General features: G+C 45.8%; 1 protein-coding gene across 2 annotated transcripts in view; it reads right to left on the reverse strand.

Moving 5' to 3' along the window:
• Positions 1 to 1956: 1956 nt before the first annotated feature.
• Positions 1957 to 20667, reverse strand: part of grid2 (glutamate receptor, ionotropic, delta 2) — a 1370357-nt gene continuing 1351646 nt past the window's right edge. For both annotated transcript variants that reach the window (XM_072495324.1, XM_072495323.1), the window contains one exon: positions 1957 to 2800. In XM_072495324.1, the coding sequence (XP_072351425.1) occupies positions 2378 to 2800 (423 nt within the window). In that variant the 3' untranslated portion in view covers positions 1957 to 2377. The remainder of the gene's footprint in view (positions 2801 to 20667) is intronic.

Genomic DNA, 20667 nt, shown 5'->3' on the forward strand with positions numbered 1-20667 from the left:
AATCTGGCTCGTCCCTATATAGTGCGTCCAAATGAAAATCCCGAACGATACTTTGATCTGAAACTTGAGTGTTACAACGTTTCCACAAATTGGGCATGCTTCCACTAACTTGCCCTCTTCTTCTAACTGTCTTCCATGGTAAAAACGTGCGCAGTCAGACACTGTCAACATTGTATTTTACAAACCAGGAATGTAACTATGTCAGACGCTATTTCAAAACAGGTAAAAGAGAGGAATTAGCATCAAAATATATAACTTCTATATATGAGTCCAGTTGTGCTGAACACGAGGAGTTCAGAAGGAACAGCCATGAGCCATTTTGTTGTTTGTTTGTTCTCAGATTGTTAGTGAGTCCGAGTTAAATCACACTGAATGATGATATCAAACACAGAAGAAAGAAAACGTAGCTGCTTTCTACCTACCGCTTTTTCGATTTTTTTTCTTAACAAAAATAGTCTTTTAATAAAGGTAAGGAAAACTCGCCACCTATCTCTCATCAATCATCTGTTTTTTTTGTTGACAAAGTGTTTCTAAAAGACAGCTGCTTGTGAAAAGTGGCGCTGCAGTCCCCTGCCTCTGTCGTCTTTTCTCGTTTCTCACGAGCGGATCTCAACTTGGGTTGCAAACTATATTAAAGTTACAATTGGACTACTGCTAGATTACTGCTACCCAACCGCTTCAAGCTGCAACTTAAAGGGCAAAAAAAAACACAAAATGCCTCTGAGGGTCACCTGTCTCTCAATGTCAGCCTGGCTAACCTTCCCTTAGTCGAGTGTTTTCGCCCACAAAATGCTTCACTTGCATTTAGATGGATGCACAAAGTTCCAGTGGCTGCTCAGTGGGTTTCCTCCAGGTGCTCCGGTTTCCTCCCATAAGCTGCGTACTTGTTCGGTGAATTGGACATTCTGAATTCTCCCTCGGTGTACCCGAACAGGCGCCGGAGTGTGGCGACTAGGGGATTTTCACAGTGACTTCATTGCAGTGCTAATGTAAGCCTACTTGTGACACTAATAAAGATTATTATTATTGTATATCCAAATGGCTCAACTTTCTCATCGACCAAATGAATTAAGAATTTTGTGTGATAGATACCTTACCTTGTGTATTTGTTTTTTGACGATACAAGCGACGATTTATATTCCATCTCATTGTCTCCAGTTATTTTAGGGTCAGGACTCTCCATTTGATTAGCTGAATAATTGCCAAGAGACTTCTGTAGTTTGATTTGTTATTCTGTTAATAAAGTTAAGGCCACATTCAACAGTAATTGGATACATGTTTGAATGGGAGATATTTTACCAGGCTTTTTGCGGGGGGTGGGTAAGGGGAGCAGGGCACTGGAACGAACTGGAGAGATTCTTGCAGAGAGCCGCCACAGGCATAAAGGGCCCCCTTTTTGTGCTGCAATGAGTGTATGATTGTTCACTTCTATCTCTATTCAATGAGATGAACCTTCATCCGGATTTCTTCTTGTTAAATCTTTGCATGTTCGCATTTTCCACTGGCTGTCATTAGTAACAAAATTATTAATTATGCTGGCTTTTTAAAAACAAAAAACTTAAATGCACCTCCGCCAAAATTTCTACGATCCTCTAATGAGGTTGCTAAAACATAACTCTATATTCTGGCAGTTAACTTAACCGAACTGTGTACGACTAGTCTACAGAGATAGTGCTCGTCACTGGCTGTCTCAAAGCATTATTATAAAGCAGCATTTGAACAAAAGATATCCAAGTTCAGAAGTACATATTGGCATTTTTACTTCCTCCAGCAGCAAGAGCAGATGTGAACTGAAGTTCACCTCAGAGAATAGGGCGATTCATCAGCGCCAAACTGGCCTTGTCGGAACACTGCAGATTTACCCTAAAACTGTACATTAGAAAACATTTGCATCAGGACAGAACCTTCCAAAGCTTTCACCATTGTCTAAAATAAAATTATGCTGGGACCACCACACACACGCGTCATATTTAATTTTTTTTTTTGCAACAGGAAATATCTCTACAATCACATGGATGGCTTTGTATATATGTACCCTATAAAATATAGCATTCCTGAACTTGCGGCCTGAATGTTCCTAATTTTTAATAGCAGGTTGTGCCTTTGGTCCAGTATGAAATAACACATGAATCTGTCAGCAGGAAAAGCCTTGGAGTCAAATGCAGCAGGAATGAACATACTTGCGTCAAACAGGCTGGAGTTATTGCGGTTATATTTGAGAAAGCTGTAACTAAGGTCCTGACAACCACCCTCCCACCCCCACCTTTTAAAAAAAAAACACAAAGAAAGTTACGTCCAAGGTTAGAAGAACTACCATGAAATCTATCGTCTCACAAACTGAGTCCCGATTGGAGAAAAAGAAGGTAAGGTGAGGCCTTCATATGGAGGTGCCTCGGTCAGGGTCATTGTTGAGGCTGTAGGCAGCTGAGGGAGTTGGCTGGTAGGGGATGGAGGACATGGTTTTGATAGGACTCCGGAAGAAGCCACCATTCGGTGCCCTGCTTCGGAAGGGGCCAGTTCGATGGTCAGGCATTGGCCCGAATGAGAAGCCCGAGGCGGCTTTCGCGGACAGGCTGCGGCTTATAGTCTGGATTTGCTCCGGTATGAAGGTGGTGGTGGTGATGTGAGTGTTTCTGAAGTCACTGATCTGCTCGAGAGCTTGCCGCGTCGGGATGGTATCCACCTCCAGCGGGGTCAGGTCAATGGACGAGGTGGAAAACTGTTTGTGGGGGCTGTCATCGTCCGTGCAGAGGCTGTTAACCCGCCTGTGGAGATGCTCCAGGTCAATCTCTTTATCGTCCTGTCGAAGAGAGAAAACAGTGATTAGAGTGTCAAAGTCACACCACAAGCCTGGGAATGAAAGGGATCAAACCTCTCTTGGAATCTCTCCACCCGCCCACTTTCCGTAGAACTGGTGGGCAATTTTGATTTTAGAAGTGAACCTTTGGCTGTAAGGCGCATGCTGTAGCCATAAGGAACATGCGGATTAGACCTGGCACCTTTAGAACATAAAACATAGGAGCAGAATGAGGCTGTTTGGCTGACGGAGTCTGCTCTGCCATTCAATGAGATCATCATTGATCTGATAATCCTCAACTTCACTTTCCAACCTTATCCCATAACCCTTGATTGCTCTCACTGATTAAAAATCTGTCTCAGCCTTCAACATACTTAACGGTCCAGCCTCTACAACTCACTGCGGTAAAGAATTCCACAGATTCACTACCCTTAGAAAAAATAAATTCTTCCTCGTCTCTGTCTTAAATGGTTGCCCCTTACTCTGAGATTCTGCCCTCCGATCCTAGACTCTAACACTACGGGAAACAACCTCTTAGCATTTATGCAGACAAGCTTTCTCAGAATCCTATATGTCTCAATAAGGTCGACTCTCACTCTTCTAAACTCCAATAAGTACAGGCCCAACCTACTCAACCTCTCCTCATAAGAAAACCCCTCCATACCCGGGATCAATCTCGTGAACCTTCTCTGGACTGCCTCCAATGTGAGTATATCTTTCCTTAGATAAGGGACCAAAACTTTTGACAGTATTCCAAGGTCTATTACCTTGTATAGTTTTAGCAAGACTTCCCTATTTTCTTACTCCATTCCCTTTGAAATAAAGGCTAATATTTGCCTTCCTTACTAGCTGCTGAACTTGCATGCTAGCTTTTTGTGATGTACACACGAGGACTCCCATATCATGAGGCAAGATTATCATAGAATTTACAGTACAGAAGGAGGCCATTTGACCCATCGAGTCTGCACCGGCTCTTGGAAATAGCACCCTACCCAAGGTCAACACCTCCACCCTATCCCCATAACGCAGTAACCCCACCCAACACTAAGGGCAATTTAGGACACCAAGGGCAATTTCTCATGGCCGATCCACCTAACCTGCACATCTTTGGACTGTGGGAGGAAATCGGAGCACCCGGAGGAAACCCACGCACACACGGGGAGGATGTGCAGACTCCGCACAGACAGTGACCCAAGCCGGAATCGAACCTGGGACCCTGGAGCTGTGAAGCAATTGTGCTATCCACAATGCTACCGTGCTGCCCCAAGGTAGCAAAGGATAGTTAAAAAGGAGTACCTCCTCCCCCCCCACATCGATAGCCCAGCACTGAGTTACAGCTCTCTGTTGCATTTCTGTAGGGCATCACTCAATATGCTAACCAATGGGTGAATGAAAAAGAAAAAAGCGTGTGGCAAGATTCAAAACAGTTTCTGGCCAAATGGGTGACAGTCCATGCCATGACCATCGTTTGTCACCATATCTTGCTTTACATTCCATAACGATGGCACTTGTAAAATGATCTTTTATCGTACCCATGCATGCCGTCATTATTCTTTACAGGTTGAAGGCTTTCGTTGCCAATTAGGTACTTTTTGAAGTCATTGTTGTAAGAAACATGTCAGCCAAATTACACACAGCATTGTGATAATGACCAGATTATGTTGGTTATGGGATAAATATTGGCCAATACTGGGGATAACTTCCCTGCATTCTTCTAAATACCCAGTACATGGGTCACAAGAAGGCAGATTCAATGATCTGGGCTGTGTCAAATTAGTTGGATCAGCATAAGATTGTGGTTTGCCCGAGAATCACAGCTTTGCTTTTGGTATATGCTCCAAGACAATCACATTTACTTTCAAGTCGGGTGCATCTCCATAGCACTAAAGTGACCCTTTTCGTTGAATGCCAACCCACAGGAAACCACAATCCTTAAAACCTTTTATTTTATTCTTTCCTGGGATGTGAACAGTGTTGGAAAGGCCAGCATTTATTGCCCTTGAGAAGGTGGTGGTGAGCTGCCTTCTTGAACTGCTGCAGCCCATGTGGTGTAGGTACAACCACCGTGCTGTTCAGGAGGGAGTTTCAGGACTTTAACCCAGTGACATATTTCAAAGTCAGGATGGTGCGGGACCTGGAAGAATGCTTGCAGGTGGTGGTGCCCCCTTGCATTGGCTGTACTTGTCCTTCGAGGTGGTAGAGGTCTCACATTTGGAAGGTGCCATAGAAGGAGTCTTGGTGAGTTGGTGCGGTACATCTTGTAGATGGTGGTGCACCAATGGTGGAGGGAGAGAATGTTTCATTTTGTGGATGGGCTGCCATGTTTTAGATGGTGTTTAGTTTCCTAAATATTGTTGGAGCTGCACTCATCCAGGCAAGTGGAGAGTATTCCATCACACTCCTGACTTGTGCCTTGTAGATGGTGGACAGGCTTTGGGGAGGGAGAGTCAGATGTGAGTTATGCATTGTGGGGTTCCCAACCTCTAATTAACTCCTGTAGCCGCAGTATTTGCATGGCTGGTTCATTAAATTTCCGTCCAAAGATAACCCCCAGGATGTTGATAGTGGGGAATCAACAATGGTATTGCCATTGAATGTCAAGACATGTCAGAGGAAGGGGCGGCACATTTTCAATTTTCAAAACTGAGACTGATAGATTTTTGTTAAGTAAATGTACCAAAGAATATGCAGCAAAAGCTTGAAGTGGAATTGAGGAAGAGAATGATCGGAATTTGACTGATGGTAGAACAAATGGAAGGGCTGAATGGCATCATCCTTTTGTTTTTATGTTAAAGGGATTTCAGGGCAGACAATGCTCTGTCCCTATCCTTGGCCTGTGTGCGCTATGAAAATGTACCTTAGAGAAAGCAGGAAAATGGGGTATTTGTTTTCCATACTTGTACTTTGGTAACCTCACCGAGAATGTATTTTGCGTAGACTGATTCAGCTCCTATATTTATCCAGCAAAAGTTGAATGATTGGGTTTCTTCATCTCCTACCGGCTGAAGCAGCAGATTTCGGGGTTATTTTTAGTCATGTCATGCATTTTAATCCATCCCAATTGAATTGCATTGGAAAAGGTCAGGTATGCTTGAAAGGGTCAATACTGATCCCATTTTACAGATTGTCTTTTGCCTGGTGTGTCAAGTTGAGTTAGAGTTAACAAAAGTGGAGCCTTTTACAAGTGAACTTATGTTGCAGACAAATTATTTTGTTTAATGCTTGAATGCATGTTTTCTGGTGAATAATGTGTGAAGAAAATAGTAAATTGTTACTACTAGAAGTATGTTTAAATCATATGTTAATGAACCAAACTGAGCTGCTGGACACAACCATTACTTTACCCTCCCACGCTACTTTATGTCATGATATTTAAAGTTTATTAAACCAGGATATTTTGAGTCTCAACTCTCCCGTTATACCTTATTTTAGTGCAGGTTGATGCATGGTACTCACTTATCACAGCTTCATATTGTGCCCAATAGAAGGAAATTGCATTTACATAGCACCTTTTACCACCTCAAGACGTGCCAAAGCGCTTCACAGCCATTGAAGCACTTTTGAAGTGGAGTCACTGTTGTAATGTAGGAAACACAGCAGGCGATTTGGCATAGCAAGCTCCCACAAATGACACTGCGCTAATGACCAGATAATCAGATTTTGTGATGTTGATCGAGGGATAAATATTGGCCAGGATGGATGGATGAATGAATTTGTTTATTGTTACGCGTACTGAGGTACAGTGAAAAGTATTTTTCTGCGAGCAGCTCAACAGATCATTAAGTACATGAGAAGAAAAGGGAATAAAAGAAAATACATAATAGGGCAACACAAGGTACACAATGTAACTAGATAACACTGGCATCGGGTGACTTGCACAGGGGTGTAGTGTTAATCAGGTCAATCCATAAGAGGGTTGCAAAGGAATCTGGTAACAGTGGGGACAAAGCTGTTTTTGAGTCTGTTTGTGCGTGTTCTCAGGCTTTTGTATTTCCTGCCCGATGGAAGAAGTTGGAAGAGTGAGTAAGCCGGGTGGGAGGGGTCTCTGATTATGCTGCCCGCTTTCCCCAGGCAGCGGGAGGTGTAGATGGAGTCAATGGATGGGAGGCAGGTTTGTGTGATGGACTGGGCTGTATTCACGACTCTCTGAAGTTTCTTGCGGTCTTGGGCCGAGCAGTTGCCATACCAGGCTGTGATGCAGCCAGATGGGATGCTTTCTATAGTGCATCTGTAAAAGTTGGTAACAGTTAATGTGGACATGCCAAATTTCCTTAGTTTCCTGAGGAAGTATAGACGCTGTTGCGCTTTCTTGGTGGTAGCGTCGACGTGGGTTAACCAGGACAGATTTTTGGAGGTGTGTACCCCTCGGAATTTGAAACTGCTAACCATCTCCACCTCGGCCCCGTTGATGCTGACAGGGGTGTGTACAGTACTTTGCTTTCTGAAGTCAATGACCAGCTCTTTTGGAAGGTCTAACATTTTGGAAGGTCTAATGCAGGTAGGGAATATACAGTGAATGGTAGAACCCTCAAGAGTATTGAAAGTCAGAGAGATCTAGGTGTATAGGTCCACAGGTCACTGAAAGGGGCAACACAGGTGGAGAAGGTAGTCAAGAAGGCATACGGCATGCTTGCCTTCATTGGCTGGGGCATTGAGTATAAGAATTGGCAAGTCATGTTGCAGCTGTATAGAACCTTAGTTAGGCGTCACTTGTAGTATAGTGTTCAATTCTGGTCGCCACACTACCAGAAGGATTTGGAGGCTTTAGAGAGGGTGCAGAAGAGATTTACCAGGATGACGTCTGGTATGGAGGGCATTAGCTATGAGGAGAGGTTGAATAAACTCGCTTTGTTCTCACTGGAAGAACGGAGGTTGAGGGGCGACCTGATAGAGGTCTACAAAATTATGAGGGGCATAGACAGAGTGGATAGTCAGAGGCTTTTCCCCAGGGTAGAGGGGTCAATTACTAGGGGACATAGGTTTAAGGTGTGAGGGGCAAGGTTTAGAGGAGATGTACGAGGCAGGTTTTTTACACAGAGGGTAGTGGATGCCTGGAACTCGCTACCGGAGGAGGTGGTGGAAGCAGGGACGATAGTGACATTTAAGGGGCCTCTTGACAAATACATGAATAGGATGGGAATAGAGGGATACGGACCCAGGAAGTGTAGAAGATTTTAGTTTAGATGGACAGCATGGTCGGCACGGGCTTGTTGGGCCGAAGGGCCTGTTCCTGTGCTGTACTTTTCTTTGTTCTTTGTTCTTTAGTTTTGCTGGCATTGAGGGATAGATTGTTGTCGCTGCACCACTCCACTAGGTTCTCTATCTCCCTCCTGTATTTTGACTCGTCGTTTTTTGAGATCCAGACGCCCACTATGGTCGTATCATCAGCAAACTTGTAGATGGAGCTAGAGTTGACACCAGGGTTGAACTTTGGTTAACTGGAAATTATAAAGTGTTAGGTGCAGAATGTACACAGCTTGGATACATGTGAAGGCTGCCTAGGAATAGGGGCAGAACCCAGTTGGTAGATTTTGAAAACGGTTAAAAACAAAAAGGTCACAGATCCGTTCGGGTGAACAGTAGTCTCTGGGGAGCAGACAAAGAGGTACGTCGGCTCCACTCAGCTGAAGTTAGCTCCATGCTGGTGAGGGAGAAACCCTGGGAGCCGTTAGCTCCATATTGCTAAGAGTTGGGGCTCAAGTAAACCCAGGAGCAGGGATTGCACCAGGCTGCAGTGGAGCCTGGACTCAGAGAAGCCCAGGAGCAGATGTTGGCAGCAGCGTGACTGAGAGCTGGGACTGTGCCTGTGTTTGGAGTGTAGCCTGCCCGTCACAGGGGGATGCAATCTCGGTGGTAAGTCAGTTCATCTGGAAAAGAGACCAAGGATTTTTGGAGCCAAGAACAGATTTCAGAGAGATATGGAATGGTGCGGCTTTTGGGCGAGGATTATATCCATGGAACTCAGGTGGAGTAGAACATACCGCCAGCTGGCGATCTTGGAAGAAGATGAGCTGAAATCCATGGTGAGGAAAGCAGAGTTTTGAAAGCAGTTTGCGACTCACAGTGGTCACTGTTGTCTGGGTGGGTGGCTGAGAAATTCAGGTTGAAATTTGTGGTGTATTCAACCACAGTCTGGCTGTTAATTCATATTTACCACATAGTCAATTCTGTTGGCGCATAAGATGAACCACTGACTACTTCCTTTGATGATCTTTCTATAATGAAATTTCTTCCGTTTGTTTAAAACTCGGGAATCTTATTCCCTTAGTAAGTAACTGGAATTTAAAATTTCGTCCACTTTGAAAAAATGTTCCTGGCCCCTGACTAGATTGTAACAAATTTGAGGGTTACGCCTGGAACTGTGACAAAAATGGAGGCCTGGACAGAGATTTGAAGAAAACGGACTGCTGCAGCTCATAGGATGTCTCATTACCAGCTTCTTAAGAGTAACTAGGGATGGGCAATAATTGCTAACCTTGCCAGCGATATCCTGTGACTGTGTAAAAGAAAAGATTTTATTTTGTTGCTTTGTGTGGTGGCTGGAGACATACACTGAAGGCTTTCAGTAATAAACAAAGGTGTTTGTGGATGAACGGAAAAAGCAATTCGATAACAGGCATGGAACACCAGGGTCTGGATTCTCCGATTGTCGACGCCAAAATCGCGTTCGGCGATCGGCTGGAGAATCCCCGTTTATGGCAGAATCGTGGGCAGCGCCGTTTTTGCGATGTCGCGCCCCCTACAAAACAGCATACTCGGTCAGCATGCCGCACGCCGTACAGACGGCCTCAGGGCGTCACCTGAGGCCCCCCCCCGGTGCTCCGCCCCCCGATGAGCCGAGTCCCCGATGGCATGGGACATGTGTGCTCATACCGTTCGGGGACCTCGCGTGGCGGCTGCGGACTGAGTCCAACACCACCACAGTCGGGGGGCGGGGGGTGCATTCTGCTGGAAGGAAGGGCTTCGGTGGCGGCTGGGGGGACTGGTGGAGGGTGGCGATGCTGGTTACGGGGGGAGCAGTTTTTGGCAGGCCAGTCCCGCACGTGGCTGGCGCCAAGTTGCACGCCACGGTTGCAACAGGAGGCACGGGCTTGTCCAGTCTCCGACCGTATCCCCAGGTAAAGCCGGGAGCTTTACGCTGCATGGCTGCTAGCCCCCTACCGGACGGAGGATCGTTGGGGGGGGGGGGGGGCAGGGGGGCACCGGCGTTCTGGTTGTAAGACCAGAGGGATCCTGAGGAAATAGCCGCAGGATTGGAGAATCCGACCCCAGGTCTTTGTACTGCATCTCCCTGGTCCACACTGCCCAGGGTGTTGCTCCCAGGGCCCCGTGCAAACTCCAAATTGACTGGGGTTCACGTGCTCCCGCAGGTAGGCCCTGAGCCGGTCACGTGCTCCACGGACCCACCCCCTTAAAGGGGCCACACCACCACATCGCTCCCGCCATAGTCCTTTAACACACTACCCCAAAACAATGACAACCAAGGAAAGAGAGTCCATCAAGAGTCCAATGAGTTTGGAGACTCCGGGTCCTCCTGGACCTCTGTAGCCCAACTACAGGCTTGGCATATTTTTGGGTAATCGAGTGGTCCATAGCTAATGCCAGTTCAGGAGGGTCCACTTCAATGAACTAGCCTCACTGGCCTCGACAGACGTGGCAGGTTGAACAGAGAAATTCAACTGCGACCCTAAAGGAATATAAGAAGTGCAAAAGGGAACTTAAGAAAACAATTAGGGAGAAAATAAAGGGGCATAAAAAAGAATTTGTGAATAAGATTAGGGAGAACCCTAAGTTATTCCATAAATACATTAAGGGGAAGAGGTTAACCAGGGAAAGAGTAGGCCTTTTAGAGGCCAAGTGGGCAATCTGTGTGCAAAACCGCAGGACATTTCTAGGGTGTTAAATGAATGTTTCTCATTGGTCTTCACTCAGGAGGCGGGTGTAGGTACAGAATTCAGGAAATGGGACTGTGAAAACCTTGAGCAGTTTAAAAAATGTTTTTTAAAAAGTTTAGAGTACTCAATTCATTTTTTCCAATTAAGGGGCAATGTAGCATGGCCAATCCACCTACCCTGCACATCTTTGGGTTGTGGGGGTGAAACCCACCCAAACACGGAAAGAATGTGCAAACTCCACACGGACAGTGACCCAGAGCCAGGATCGAACCTGGGACCTCGGCGCCGTGAGGCAGCAGGGCTAACCCACTGCGCCACCGTGCAGCCCTAACCTTGAGCAGTTTGCCATAGGAAGCGAGGTGGTGTTGGTGGCTTTGATGGGCTTAAACATAGACAAAGCCCCAGGACCAGATGAATTGCATCCCGGGCTGCTGTGGAAGGAGAGGCAGGAAATTGCACGGGCTCTGTCACATATTTTTAATTCTTCTCTGGCCACGGGAAGCGCCAGAGGACTGGAGAACAGCTAATTTTGTTTACGTAATGAATGGCAGGACACTAGGTAACTTAGAAGAATGGATGGATCTTGGCGTACTTATCCATAGATCCTTGAAGGTGGCAGAGCTGGTCAATAGGGTAGTTAAGAAGGCATATGGGGCTTAAGCCCTTATCAGTCATAGCATAGAATATAATAATAATCTTTATTGTCACAAGTAGACTTACTGCAATGAAGTTACTGTGAAAAGCCCCTAGTCGCCACATTCCGGCGCCTGTTCTGGTACATAGAGGGAGAAATCAGAATGTCAGAATATAAGAGCAAGGAGGTTATTTTGGGGCAGTACAGATCGTTGGTTAGGCCACAGCTGGAGTACTGGGTGCAGTTCTGGTCACCGCACTACAGCAAGGAACTAATTGCAGAGGAGATTCACCAGGATGTTGCCTGGGATGGAATATCTGAACGATAAGGAGCGACTGCATAGGTTTGGATTGTTAACTTTCGAGCAGAGAAGGCTGAGGGGGGATCTGATTGAAGTGTATAAGATTACGAGGGTTTGGACAGGGTAAATAGGAAGGCGCTGTTCCCCTTGGTTGAGGGGTCAATCACAAGGGGACATAGTTTCAGGGTGAGGGCATGAAGGTCCGAGGGGATTTGAGAAAATATTTATTTCGTTCAGAGGGTGTTGCGAATCTGGAATGCCCGGCCTGGGAAGGTAGTGGAGGCCGGAAACCTCACAACCTTTAAAAAACACTTGAATGAGCACTTGAATCACCATCACATTGAACGATACGGGACAAGTGCAGGTAAATGGGATTAGCGTGAGATTAAGGGTAGTTATTGTCGGTGCAGACTCGATGGGCTGAAGGGGCTTTTCTGAGCTGTATGATTCTATTATTCTATAAAAGCGGGCTGGTAACATGGAAAGACCGTGAGGGATTATATACTACTAAGGGGCAGTTAATCCTTTATTGCGCCCTTTCCAATACTTTGATGTGCTCCTTCTAATGACCTGTTACCCTGCTTTATTCCATATAATAGACAACTCAGTCTCTTATTTGGATGACTCTTTGTCAAAGCTCTGACAAGCTCTTTGCTTTGACAAAGAATCATCCAGACTCAAAACGTTATCTCCGTTCTCTCTCTCCACAGATGCTGTCAGACCTGCTGAGTATGTCCAGCATTTTCTGTTTTTGTTTCAGATTCCAGCATCCGTAGTAATTTGCTTTTACAATCTCTTATTTGTTTGACGAATCAAGGCCACTGATCTTCACGGCTCCTGTTATGGGTCAATAACATTATCATTTCAAAGCGTGTGGGAAGGGAAGACACCCAAGCTGACTTTCAAAACAAAGCAACAAAATTAAATCTTTTCATAGAATCATAGAATCACTGCAAAGCAGAAGGAGGCCATTCAGCCCATTGTGTCTGCACCAAACCTCTGAAAGAGCAGCCCACCGAGGCCCACTCCCCCACCCTATCCCCATAACCCAAATTAACCTTGGGACACTGAGGGGCAATTTAGCATGGCCAATCCACCTAACCTTTGTTGATTGTGCCGATGCAAATCAGGATGCAAAGCCCATGTGTGTTATGTGCAGGGAAGTACTGGCAAATGAAAGTCTAAAACCCTCAAAACTTCAAAGACATTTGAAGACAACGCATGGCGAGTTTGAGGACGCACTTCTTGATTTTTTTTCAAAGGATACAGCGAGAACTTAACTCATCAACTGAGGTTCTTGGCAGAAATGTAACACTGAACGACGAAGCATAGCCTCACATGGTAGCTTATCGTGTAGTTAAAGAGAAAATGCCCCACACTGTCACAGAGAGATTAATTCTCCCTGCCGCATTGGACATGGCTTGTACGGTCCTAGATGAGAGGTCGGCTGAAAAACTGAATGCATCCCACTTCGTGATAACACAGTGGCTCCCTGAATTTGTGATATTGCTGAGAATTTAGAAGGCCAGCTTATTTCTCGTTTAAAGTCAGCACAGGAGTTCTCAATACAACTGGATGAAAGTACAGACATTCCAGATTGTGTGACCTTGCGAGTTTACGTTAGGTATGTTTCGGTTGAGGATTTGCTGTGCTGCCTGGTGTTACCAACTAGCATGACTAGTGCACAGCTTTTTGAAGCATTGAATACTTTTATCTTTAAAAAATCGGGGCTCGACTTGGTTCATTGCAGAGGAATCTCAAGCGATGCGGCAGCCAACATGACTGGGGAAAACAGCAGAGTTATAACAAGGATTAAGGAGGCAGCTGGTCAGGACATTGTTTGGAACGTTGTTTTGTTCAATGTGAGGCACTGGCATTGAAAGGAATTCTATCCAATCTTGCAGTGGTGTTGAAAGGAATTGTGAAAGTTGTGAATTTCATTAAATGCAGCGCACTCAAAACCAGGCTTTTCAAGATTCTGTGTTCTGATATGGGGGCCGAGGACCCACATTTACTGTTCCACAGAGAGGTACGTTGGCTGCCAAGGGGTCAGGTGGTCGACACAGCTTACAAACTGAGGTGTGAAATCCACGCTTTCCTCCTTCAGAAATCGTCCCCTCTGCTGATTTGTTTGATGATGAAACTATGTCTTACCTTGCAGACATCTTTTCAATTCAAAATAAACTGAACCTCAAATTGCAAGGGAAGGATAATGATTGCTTTTGGCACGATGAAGAAATAGATGCTTTCCAAAAGTAACTGAAAATTTGGCATGTGTGAGTATAAAGCCAAAACTACTATATGTTCCCCACACTCCTATGCCACATCAAAGTAAGGGAACTGTCAACAGACTGGCAAGCCTTATTCAATCCCACATGGCTGCACAGATCAACAGTTTTTGTCGCTACTTCCCATAAGAGAAGTTTCAGATTTTGAAAGAGAAGTGGTGGGTGAAAGATCCCCTTGATTTTGAGACCCCAGAGTTAATTATTAACTTGCAACTGACTCCAAATGAGGAGACTGAACATCTGCGCCTCATGTGACAGCACATTAAAAACACACAAGTCCACGAGTCTGTCAGTATTCTGGAGTAGCCTCCCCAGTGCTGAGTAAAACAAGCATTTTGTTGCTATTTCCCTTTACAACGATCTACATGTGCGATGTTGGATTTTCCGTTCTCACAAAGATGAAGACGGCACAAAGGAACCAGCTGAGCTCTGCAACTGATAAGCGCATTGCTCTATCCTCCTGTGAACCTAATTGGAGTGAGATTGTGAGGACCAAACAGGCTCACCTGTCACATTAAAGGTAAGCAAAAAGGCTGTGTTACAAATGTTGGCTGGTGTGGGTCGCGAAGGTCGGCGGCGTGGGTCGTGAAGGTCGACCGGATAGTAAAAGTGGGTCCCGGGAAAACAAGTTTGAAAAACACTGATGAAAAGGCAGCAGATAACTACAGACCCGGGAACTACAGAGCAGTGAGCCTCACATCAGTTGTACGGAAACTGATGGAGAAAATTCTGAAGGAGAGAATCTATATCCACTTGGAAAGGCATGATTTGATCAGGAATAGTCAGCATGGCTTTGTCAGAGGGAGGTCATGCCCAACAAATTTGATTGAATTTTTTGAGCATGTGACCAGGTGTGTAGATGAGGGTAGTGCAGTTGATGTGGTTTACATGGATTTCAGCAAAGCCTTTGACAAGGTGCATATGGGAGACATATAAAAAAGACAAATGCACATAGGCTAAAGGGTAATTTGATAAGGTGGATTCAGAATTGGCTTAGATGTGGTGACAGACAGCTGCTTTAGTGACTGGAAGCCAGTGGTGTACCACAGGGATCTGTGCTGGTCCCCTATCATTTGTCATTTATATAAACAACATAAATGACTATGTGTGGGGGTAGGATCAGCAAGTTTGTGATGACACAAAGATTGGCTGGGTGGTAAAAGTGAGGTTGAATGTCTTGGGTTACTGTAAGATAGAGACGGTATGGTCACGTGGGCAGAAATGCAGATGGAAATTAACCCTAAAAAGTGTGAGGTGATACACTTTGGAAGGAGTAATTTGACAAAGTGTTTAATGAATGACCTGACACTGGGAAGTTCCGAGGAACAAAGGGACCTTGGCGTCTTTGCCCATCGATCTCTGAAGGCAGAAGGGCAGGTTAGTAGTGTGGTGAAGAAGGCATATGGTACACCTGCCTTTATCAATCGATGATGTGGAGATGCCAGCGTTGGACTGGGGTGGGCACAGTAAGAAGTCTTACACCACCAGGTTAAAGTCCAACAGGTTTATTTGGAATCACTCGCTTTCAGAGAATGGCTCCTTCATCAGGTCACTCACCTGGTGTTGTAAGACTTCTTGCTTTATCAATCGAGGCATGGATTACAAAAGCAGGGAGGTCATGATGGAGTTGAGAACCACAGCTGGAGCACTGTGTGCAATTCTGGTCACCACATTATAGGAAGGATGTGATTGCACTGGAGGGGGTGCAGAGGAGATTCGCCAGGATGTGGCTGGGATGGAATATTTAAGTTATGAAGAAGTGAGGTTGGATAGACTTGGGTTGTTTTCGCTGGAGCAGAGAAGACTGAGGGGGCGGCCTGATCGAGGTGGACAAGATTATGAGGGGCATGGACAGGTTAGATAGGGAGCAGCTGTTCCCCTTAGTTGAAGGGTCAGTTACGAGGGGGACACAAGTTCAAGGTGAGGGGCGGGAGGTTAAAGGGGATTTGAGGAAAATCCTTTTCACCTAGAGAGTGGTGATGATCTGGGACGCGCTGCCTGGGAGGGTGGTAGAGGCGGGATGCCTCACATCCTTTAAAAAGTACTTGGATGAGGACTTGGCATAACATTCAAGGCTTTGGGCCAAATGCTAGCAAATGGGATTAGGTAGGCAGGTCAGATGCCTTTCATGTGTCGGTGCAGACTCGATGGGCCGAAGGGCCTCTTCTGCACTGTGCCATTGTGTGATTCCGTGATAACTAGGAAAACCACCACCTGAGGCTCCCCTCCAGGTCACCCACCTTCCTGACTTGGAAATATATCGCTGTTCCTTCACTGTCGCTGGGTCAAAATCCTTAACAGCATGGTGGGTGTACCTGCACCTTAAGGAGTGCATTGGTTCAAGAAGGCAACTCACCACTACCTTCCATATGCAGCAGGGTGGCACGATGGTTAGCACTGCTGCCTCACAGCGCCAGGGATCTGGTTCATTTCCAGCCTTGAGCGACTTTGTGGAGTTTGCATATTCTCCACGTGTCTGCGTGGGTTTCCTCTGGGTTCTCCGGCTTCCTCCCACAGTCCAAAGATGTACAGGCTAGCTGGATTGGTCATTCTAAAATTGCCCATTCGTGCCCAGGCATGTGCAGGTCAGATGGGGTTACGGGGATAGGGCGGGGGAGTGGGCCTCGGTAAGGTGCTCTTTCAGAGGGTCGGTGCAGACTCGATGGGCTGAATGGTCTCCTTCTGCACTGTAGGGATTTTTTGGTTCTCAAGGGAAATTAGGGATGGGAAATAAATGCTGGCCCAGCCTGCAACATCCACATCCCATGAATGAATTTTAAAATGTGTTACGATCGCCTCTGCACTTGCTCTGCATTCACCAACTCAAGCTTCGATATTCCATCAATTGAGCATTGATACGACAGGATGATAGGTGGGGCAGATTTTCCATTCCCCTTGGACCCATTGCCTATCTTTATCTTCACTAGATTTATTCACCACATTGTGGATCAATGAGTCAAAGAGACCAGAGTGTTTATAATTGAATGGAAATTGCAATCCTTACTTTGCAGAGCGGGCAGGGTAACATTGCAATCAATCTTTCTCAACTACCTTATCGACCTGGTCTTCTCAATGCTAAAGATCAATACGGTCAGCGTTTAATTATTGCCATCCACTGTCGCTAACTGCATCCATGGATTTGATTGTCTTTCTCTTCGAAGAGAAGGGAAATAATCCCGAACGCAAACCCAGTAGGAAGTCTTGCTTTTGACATTACCCATCGGATCATTGATGAAGCCAAGCTCACTGTGTAAGTGTTAAGACCTTGCGACTTCAGCTAAAAACTCTCTGACACTCCAGCGCAGGACAGACGTAATGCTGCACTGTTGGAAGTGCTGCCTCTTGAAAGAGACGCCAAACCGAGGTGGCATCCATCCTCGCTCAGCGGCATGTATGTTATCCCTCGGCACCAGTCGAGCAAGAGCAAGTGTTTGGGGATGTCCTGAGTTTATGAAAGGTGCTATATAAATGCAAGTCTTTTTCTTCCTCTTCTCTAACAAGAATAATCTTCAACTTATCTTTGGCGGAGTCTCTTTGGCTCCATTGCTGGTGGGAATGATCAGAGCCTGGACATCCCATGCTCTGAGCACTTCCAACCTAAGATGGCAATCATGGCTCCAAGGATCCTAATTGGCATATTTAAAGGCTCCTAGTGTCTGAGGCAACTAGGCTTATGTTCCCGAAGGTCTGCCCTTTTCAAAAGGACAGAAGCCTGCTGCATGTGGGTTAGTGGGGTGGGAAGACCACCAACCCCCTTCTGACCCAATTTACACCAAGTTAAACTTGACCCCAACAGTGGGCACGCTGAGGAACTACAAGGACCAAAAATGCGGTTTCAATCCACAACGATGAACTTAATCCCCTGCGGCTGTGCTCTGGTGCACTGAAGCATAATTCATTCCTGTGAAGCCCTTGTTCAAATTTGATTCCTTCCGTTTAACCTGTCAAGGATTAGTTGTCAGCTCTCACTGCCAATTCACAGTCTTGTCACTAAAGGCTTGGGACACCTCAAAGAAGTAAACAGATTCATTTGACAATGAAAAGCATCTCTGAAGACCCAATAGACCTGATAGTGGAACATAAATTCACAGCACTGTCTTGAGGGTGATATTATTGATACGTGAATCATAACTAATGGAGGTCTGAGAGTCTGGTGTTCCAGAGAATAAGATTATTATTGTAGAATGAAATGGAAGTATGAATGAAAAGTATGATTTTCCAGGTGTGCTTTGCACTCCCAGAAATATTAGGAAGAGGAGTTCCTCAACACCTCAAGCCTAAACCACCAGTCGATTAGATCATGGATAATCACAACCTGAACCCACAACCTCCAGACTCAGGGACTGTGAACTGAGAATGGGAGTTAACCTCCAATGCTGGAAAGGTTCAGTGAAAGGAATCAAATTTGAACAACTCACTGAGTCAAAGCAGCAAAGGAAGCGACACGAGGCACTACTTGCTCTGGAACACCAGTCCATGATTGCAACCTCCTCCTGCAATTACTACCTTGCTGCTGGACAGGGGGGCCCAGTTTGGACAAGAGAGCTGCAACAAGGTGGCACTCAGAGGCGGCATGCCGCACCAACCATTGCTACCGCCCTCCCAGCCCAGTAACTCTAAATTAGGAGAAGGCCTTATAATTGCACGTGCAGCTACAAGAGACAGACTGGTACGTAAAAGCATTGCGGCTAAAACAAATCTGAGGACCAGGTATGAGGGAGGGATGGTGACTGGTGGTAATGTCACTGGACTTGTTATGCAGAGGCCCAGGTTAATGATCTGTGGGCGCGGGTTCAATTCCCCACCGGGGCAACTGGGGTAATTAAAAAAAGTCAATTAATTAATCCAAAAATAAATCTGGGGTATAAAGCTAGTCCCAGCCATGTGACCATGAAACAATCATCCACTGTGGTAAAATCTCATCTGTCTTACCAACGTCCTTTAGGGAAGGAAATCTGCTGTCCTTGCCTGGTCTGGCCTACATGTGACTCCTGACCCACAGCAACGTGGCTGACTCTTAGCGGCCCTCAAAGGGTAATTAGGGATGGACAACAAATGCTGACGATGCCAATGAGGTCCATATCCCAGGAAAGAATAAAACATAGAGAATAGACAATGATGCTGACTTACTTGTTAAAGTGGATGTCCTGCAGGTCAGGAGTCTGCAATAATTTGCTGTTTTTTTGAGTAAGGTGTAAGATTCTTTGATTTATGTCCTTATTGCCTCAGGTTAATCCAGGGAACTACAGGCCGGTGAGCCTTACGTAAGTGGTAGGGAAATTACTGGAGAGAATTCTTCGAGACAGGATCTACTCCCATTTGGAAGCAAGTGGACGTATTAGCGAGAGGCAGCATGGTTTTGTGAAGGGGAGGTCGTGCCTCACTAACTTGATAGAGTTTTTCGAGGAGGTCACAAAGATGATTGATGCAGGTAGGGCAGTGGATGTTGTCTACATGCACTTCAGTAAGGCCTTTGGCATGGTCCCTCATGGCAGACTGGTACAAAAGGTGAAGTCACATGGGATCAGGGGTGAGCTGGCAAGAACTGGCTAGGTCATAGCAGGCAGAGAGTAGCAATGGAGGGATGCTTTTCTGATTGGAGGGCTGCGACTAATGGTGTTCCGCAGGGATCAGTGCTGGGACCTTTGCCGTTCGGAGTATATATAAATAATTTGGAGGAAAATGTAACTGGTCTGATTAGTAAGTTTGCGGACGACACAAAGGTTGGTGGAATTGCAAATAGTGATGAGGACTGTCAGAGGATACAGCAGATTTAGATCGTTTGGAGATTTAATCCAGACACATGTGAGGTAATACATTTTGGAAGGTTTAATGCAGGTAGGGAATATACAGTGGATGTTAGAATCCTCAAGAATATTGACAGTCAGAGAGATCTTGGTGTACAGGTCCACAGGTCACTGAAAGGGGCAACACAGGTGGAGAAGGTAGCCAAGAAGGCATACGGCATGCTTGCCTTCATTTGCCGGGGCATTGAGTATAAAAATTGGCAAGTCATGTTTCAGCTCTATAGAACCTTAGTTAGGCCACACTTGGAGTATAGTGTTCAATTCTGGTCACCACACTACCAGAAGGATGTGGAGGCTTTAGAGAGGGTGCAGAAGAGATTTGCCAGGATGTTGCCTGGTATGGAGGGCATTAACTATGAGGAGAGGTTGAATCAACTTGGTTTGTTCTCACTGGAACAAAGGAGGTTGAGGGGCGACCTGATAGAGGTATACAAAATTATCAGCAGCATAATTGGATAGTCAGAGGCTTTTTCCCAGGGTAGCGGGGTCAATTACTAGGGGACATAGGTTTAAGGTGCGAGGGTCAAGGTTTAGAGGAGATGTACGAGGGAAGGTTTTTACACAGAGGGTAGTGGGTGCCTGGAACTCACTACCGGAGGAATTGGTGGAAGCAGGGACGATAGTGACGTTTAAGGGGCATCTTGACAAATACATGAATAGGATGGGAATAGAGGGATATGGACCTCGGAAGTGTAGAAGATTTTAGTTTAGACGGCAGCATGGTCGGCACAGGCTTGGAGGGCCGAAGGGCCTGTTCCTGTGCTGTACTTTTCTTTGTTTTTTGTTCTTTGTTCTAAGTGAAAGTTCTGCACAACTGACACATTCTGGTCAAATAACTACTTTGCTTATTCAGTTTCCAAAATAGTAGAAGCCCACATGTTAAAATAATTTGGAGGCCGCTGCATTCTGCCCATTTTATATTGTTTAGTACCAGTGGAGAAATGT

Source organism: Scyliorhinus torazame, chromosome 3, assembly GCF_047496885.1.
Source record: "Scyliorhinus torazame isolate Kashiwa2021f chromosome 3, sScyTor2.1, whole genome shotgun sequence".
Lineage (NCBI taxonomy): Eukaryota > Metazoa > Chordata > Chondrichthyes > Carcharhiniformes > Scyliorhinidae > Scyliorhinus > Scyliorhinus torazame.